The sequence below is a fragment of the Cinclus cinclus genome, chromosome 7, assembly GCF_963662255.1.
Source record: "Cinclus cinclus chromosome 7, bCinCin1.1, whole genome shotgun sequence".
NCBI lineage: Eukaryota > Metazoa > Chordata > Aves > Passeriformes > Cinclidae > Cinclus > Cinclus cinclus.
The window spans coordinates 23,073,124-23,079,123 of NC_085052.1; the positions used below are offsets into that span (position 1 = coordinate 23,073,124).

Consider the following 6,000-nt stretch of genomic DNA (forward strand, 5'->3'; position numbering starts at 1 on the left):
TATTGAGCTAAACTGGAAAAAAAGGTGAAATCTAATGGCTTTCAACCAGCACTTACAGATTTGCAAATGGGAGATTTTTCAAGTTCTTTTTGAATGCAGATGTTCTTGTAAAATGTGTATCTGTTGCAAAGCCTTGAGAATAAGTATGATACTGTACCAAAATAACATTTTGGTTGAAGATGTTTTGTTTACAGGTTAAATCCTTGTCTATGCATTCTCTTTTCTGCATACATAACCTATTTTAGCATGTGTTTATAAAACGTGAAATCCTTTATAAGCTCCAGAGAGCCAGAAGTATCTTCCTTTTCAGAGCCCGGAAAACAGCAGCATCCATCTCTCCACACCAGCACCCTTCTCTGCTTGTAGGAACACCACCTGCAAAGGGCTGCGAGCACCTTTTCTTTCAGACCTTGACCTCTCCACCATGGCCACCTCTCAACTGGCAACCTGTCTGGTGAGGAGTAACTGTGTGCAGAGCACCTGACAGCCATGGGACAGGAATGACTGAGCCAGGCTGTGCATGTGACCAAGCAGCAAAATGCATTACAGCTCCCGCTAATCCCTTGAGCCTCCCAGTTGTTCATCGTACGCTGCTGCCCAGTACATCTTCAGGAGAGTCAAGGTGATTCCACGTACAGGTTTAAAGGAAGAAGGGATCTCCTGCATTATGTGTCCACACGTGTCTTCCGATGTACACTCAAACTTTTCTCAACAGATCTTGCCTCAAATTTGTTTCTTTATTTGGAAAGGAAGTTTATGCAGGTATTGCTCAGAAACCAACAAGCCTTGCCCACCAGCCAGCTTGGAATAAATACTTCTTGTTTTATGGACAACTTAAATTTTTCCACTTACAGATTTTCTCAGGCTTTAGAATTCTGGGTTGAAATTCTTAACTTTTCAAAGATGACTTCTGCAAATTTTGTATTTCCAGCAAAACCAGATTTTTTTTCTATTCAAAACAAATGGAAATGTTGTTTCGTTTCTACTGACCAAATCTAGCACCGTGTAACTTACTGCACTTCAAAAATACGTAGACCAAGATCAAAGACTATTAGGACTTGTAATTTCAGGCTAACAACTGCTACCTATAGTAATAATTTAATTTCATACTTGTACAAGTCTCGGTTTGTGGGGAGGAAAAGCTCTTCCAAAACACTGAAAGCATCACAGTAAGGATGGGCCCGTAAGAGGTACCCTTCACTGGGGAACCAAGGAGCAGCAATAAAGGGTCTGGTATCATCTTCTTCGAAAGGAAACAAATGCCATTTGATTCTGCACTAACCAGCTCAGGAGCTGACTGTGCCCCAACCCTGTGCTCTCTCATTCCACTGCTCCTGCTTCATGGTTTTAGAGTTTGTTCAAAGCCAAAATATGATACCAGATAATGTCAGCAGAAAATGCCCTCCAGGAACATAAGAAATGCAGAGGCAGATCCATATAATATAGATTGTAAAATATGCATTTAACCTCTATGTGTACATCACCATGCATATTTATTTTATTTTTCTGCTGTTACTACAAACAAGAACAACTAATGCCAGAGTCCAACCTAATGAAGTTTTATCTCACATTCTACTTTTCATATACAAACAGAATGATTTGGTCAAGGGAGAAAGAACAAGCAATGACCAGACAAGTTCTTTAGTAGTACCTAAGCACCACTAAAAATGTAGGCATAAACACTGAGAAGAAAAACAGCACTTTTCAAGGCTAGTTGCAAACGGACTGTGCCTAATTTTGAAAAACTGCATCTAAAATTATATACCATATTGAATAAAGGAATACAAGGGCTCTGATAGTAATGTCTGTCACACTACACAAAACACTGACAACAAAGGGTAAAGATTTACATTTTCTTGGGCTGTTGTTTTTTTTAAATGCCAACTCACAAAGAAAATACGGAGCATGAAAATCCAAAAACTTCAACAATCATTTTTAATACATGATTAAGAGTGATGTTCTATTCATATACAATTACATAAATTAGATATGGAATTTTAAGGGACAATGTTCATGATTCTGTTAGCAGTTTTCACATTCTTGACTTACAGTATCTTGACTTTCTTATCTCCAAGGGGAAAAAAAAAAGGAAATTTCATACCTCAAAGTGTTACACTGTTTATGTCACAGTTTTAAATTCCAGCTTTAAACTGAATGAGCTGAAGACGGGAACACTCCAAACAAACCACACTCTAAATCCTTCTATGTAGTCATTAAAAGGTTTTACATCCCAAAGTCAAGTTGACAGTCATTGACAAATCCATGGAATACAATGTCACGCTTAGAACATAGAAGGGAGAAGAAAATAAAACTTTTTGTAGTTCTTTGCAATAACAGATACGGACACGACTGTTAGCACAGTAACTCTGAATCATTCACCTATATATGTGAATTATTCAATAAGAGGCCACTGAAAGTAGACATGAGGAAGATTTCTTTTAGCTCTCTGACTGGGACCGCTCTCTACGTAGATAGTGAGATGATGCTGGATAGCCCAACTCCCCTGCAACCTGTGGAGCAGCAGAAGAGGCAGCACAGGAAAGGAAAGGTCCTAACTTGCAGAAAACTTCTTCAATCCTGCAGTAGGAGGAGCTACTTCTTCTAAAATTGCTTTTGTAGCAGGCCCAATAGAGTCAACACAGCACATAAACACATCGACATTTCTCACCAGCAGCCTCTGCAGCTTTTCCCAACTCACCAAGCAGCAAAGTAAGTGCTCCATAACAACAAAGTGTCAGGCAAGTCCAGCTGTAATTTCAGTTACCCTTTATACCCTAAATCCTAGAAACCTGTTTGGCAATACCTAACTATAACTAACACCCTCGAATATGTGGAATTCCCTCCCATTCCCTATTTTATCATGTAAGAAATTCAGGATCAGCCCTTGAAAGTTCTTCTTTGCCAGAGTCTTGAAAATCCTTTGAAGTGGAACAAATAGGATCTAAAAGGAGATGTATATCTCCCCCTACCTGCAGAGCCCTTTATCCTCCTGCCCCAGGGAATGACATTCATAGAACTACTTCGGTCTCAAAGTTGAAATAAACTGACATCTTACAACCTGCCACAGCCATAGTACAGCAAACTATTCAGACTGGAAGTGTTTGAACCCCTCAACAAAACCTGTTACTGAACTGCCACATTTAGCCCAAGAAGTTTTAAAGATAATTTGCATGTATCTTTCTATACTGGTTAAGAAATTACTGGTCTGCTTTTTTTTAACTGGCTGTGTCCCAGTAATGGACTCTCTGACCAAGTGTACCTACCAAGAAGTCACACATAAGAAGTCTGTGTACAAGTCTCTCTCAAGCAAGAAGCATGAGGAAATAACACTCAGATTTTTCTTTTTCCTCAAAATCCCTGATAGCCTTTGTAGATTCGTCTCATTCTCTGGAGGTAGAAATGCTAAAACACAACAAAACCAAAGGTTAAGTCTTCACTACTCACCCCTTCTTTGAAAACTGCCTTTTACTGCTGTAGGAAATAGTATCTTATTATCACAAATTCATTAGAGCTGTGTCATTATACCTATATAACACTTTTCTATGAAAGTTCAGGTTTGGTTTTGAATGAAAAAAAAAATGCCTATAGAAAAATAGTGCTGTCTGATAGGACTCCTGATGGTTAAGGATGACTTAAAAGCTTTTATTCCTTAACATGAGCAATAACTCATTCCATAGATAGGCCAAGTTCTTCTAATAGTTCCAACTGGAATGCGGGGAGTTCATTTAGGCAACCCAAACTCCACAACAAATGAGTACCATAACTTTCCAAGCTCGAACTTTGTTCCTGGTTTCCTCTCTATCTGGGCCCTTCACACAGCTGGTGCATGTGCTGTGTGTTTCAGGGGAAGGGACCAGAGAAAGGGGAAGACAGCTCACTGTACTGTCAAAGCAAACCAGCAACCTAGCAACCATATATTAAAAGGTGTGTGTGTTTTGTGGGTGTCTGTGTGCCAGGAATAACTGAACCAGATATTATTCCATTTGTAATTCAAAAAATGTGAAAAGGGAAGGGGAGAAACTCCAGTTGCTGGTCTATTTCGGGGTCTGTCAAAATCCACTTCCACAATACAGAGTCGTAACACTTTCTATCTTATTTTTCGTAATCAAAAATGAAAGTCTGGACTTGAGCAAGTTCTTAGCTTCGGTATGAAAACAGAACCTTGAAAGCAGAAACTGAACTTACTTCACACGCTATGCTTTCTTCCAGCTGGCAAAAATCAAAGGGGCAGAGAGGCTGCCTCAAGGATATCACACTTCGGTTAAAAGAATACTTACAAATGTATAGAATACTTCTAATAGCTACACTTAATTTAACATTCAGCAACGTCAAAGATTCTGAGGGAGTGGAACTAGCTTTACAAAGCTTTTACTCACTAGCTTTTTCTCACTCTCACTTGAGTGAGAAATTTACCCTTTCAATTTTGCCAAAGTTTCTCATTCCACAAGGCAACTGAGAGTTCAGGTCAGCACATGCAAGTTCCCACCCCATCATATGCGCTCCCAAGGGCGCATATAAACTTCTGATCGGCGCCGTCCCACTACACCGGCGTGTGCCTCTCTGACAGGGTGAGCGTCGCACACCGGGTGGAACTCGCATGCCACCAGACGAGAACGAAGCGGTCCCTGCGTGGGGTGGAACAGAGAAGGGGGAGCGGGGAGGCGCCTGGGGACTGCACCCACCACCTCACCCACCCGTCCAGAGACGCTTCCCACCCCGCAGCTCCCACCAGCAGCCCTAGGCTCCACCGCCACCTCGCCCAGGTGTCCGGGTCTGCAAGGCTGGGCTCCTACTCCTCCCCACCACAGCACCACCGCACCAAACCATCACCGGCAGCGGGAGGGAAGGCACGGGAAGGGGAGTTACCTTGTTTTTGACCCCGCAGTGGCAGCAGACAGTCCACAGGTACTTGAGGGTCCTCCACAGCAGGATGATAAACAGTCCCCCAAAGAAAGTAACCATGGATGAGGCGAGGAAAGCCCACCACATGCGCTGTCCGCGGCTATCGCAGGGCACCTCCATGGTCACCGGGATGATGAGCGCATCCATCTTGGGCACATTGACGGGGGAGGAGGACGAGTCTGTGTTGAGATTGTTGGCGTTGATATTGTTACTCATTCTAATGCCGCTGCCGCTGCCGCCCGGGTAGGAGCCGCCGCCGCTGCCATTTGCCATAGCTAACAGCGAGCCGGGCGCGCAGGGGCTTCCGAGAGCTCCTCCCGCCGCCAGCGCCCCCCAAAAAGCCCATCACCAGCCATATTGCTGCTGCCGCCGCTGCTCAGCGGGGACGGACAAGGAGAGTAAGAAAAATTTTAAAAACCCCAGTCAAAACAAACAAAAAATCAAACCAACCAACCGAAAGAAAAAAAAAAAAAAAAAAAAAAAGGCAGGTGAAGAAAAGCGACCGCACAATTCCCGGGGTCCCCTCTCGGGAGCCGACAGGCCGGTGAATTCCGAGCGTCCTCGTTGCACGGCGAAAATAATATTTTAAAAAATTAAAAATAATAATAAAAATGTAGTCTCCTCAGATTCCCACCCCTTCCTTCTCCCGCATACACAGCCCCTACCCCGCCCACCCCCAAAAAAGATCATCCACCACCACCACAAACTGATGCCTCTGAGCGTCTCTCCAAGATACCCAGCGCTGCGACCCCGCTGGCCTCAGCGGGGATCCCTCACTCGGCGTCCGCCGCGGATCCTCCCGGAGGTGGTCTGTTATTATTGTTATTAGTCTTTAACTTGTTATTAGCGATACTCAGTCACCCTCCCCGCGCACCCTCCTCCTCCTCCTCCTCTTCCAAGTCCAGCCCCTTCCTCTCTTCTTCCCCCCTCGGTGCCGGCAGCAGCCTCCTGTGGCTCCTAATTCATCCTCCGCTGGCCCATCTGTGCGCGCGCTGCCGCTGCCGCCGCCTCCTCGCCCATCCTTCGGGAGCTCCCTCCGGGGCCCGGCTGTCGCTCAGGCTGTTGCTCCCACACGCGCGGCGGCGCCGCCGGCTCCCG

At 44.5% G+C, this 6,000-nt stretch overlaps 1 protein-coding gene across 11 annotated transcripts in view; it reads right to left on the reverse strand.

The window, feature by feature from the left end:
- The window catches only part of KCNMA1 (potassium calcium-activated channel subfamily M alpha 1), a 427,658-nt gene extending 421,877 nt beyond the window's left edge, over positions 1-5,781 (reverse strand). For all 11 annotated transcript variants that reach the window (XM_062496670.1, XM_062496669.1, XM_062496668.1 and 8 more), the window contains exon 1: positions 4,867-5,781. In XM_062496670.1, coding sequence (XP_062352654.1) covers positions 4,867-5,175 — 309 coding nt within the window. In that variant the 5' untranslated portion in view covers positions 5,176-5,781. The remainder of the gene's footprint in view (positions 1-4,866) is intronic.
- Positions 5,782-6,000: the final 219 nt, after the last annotated feature.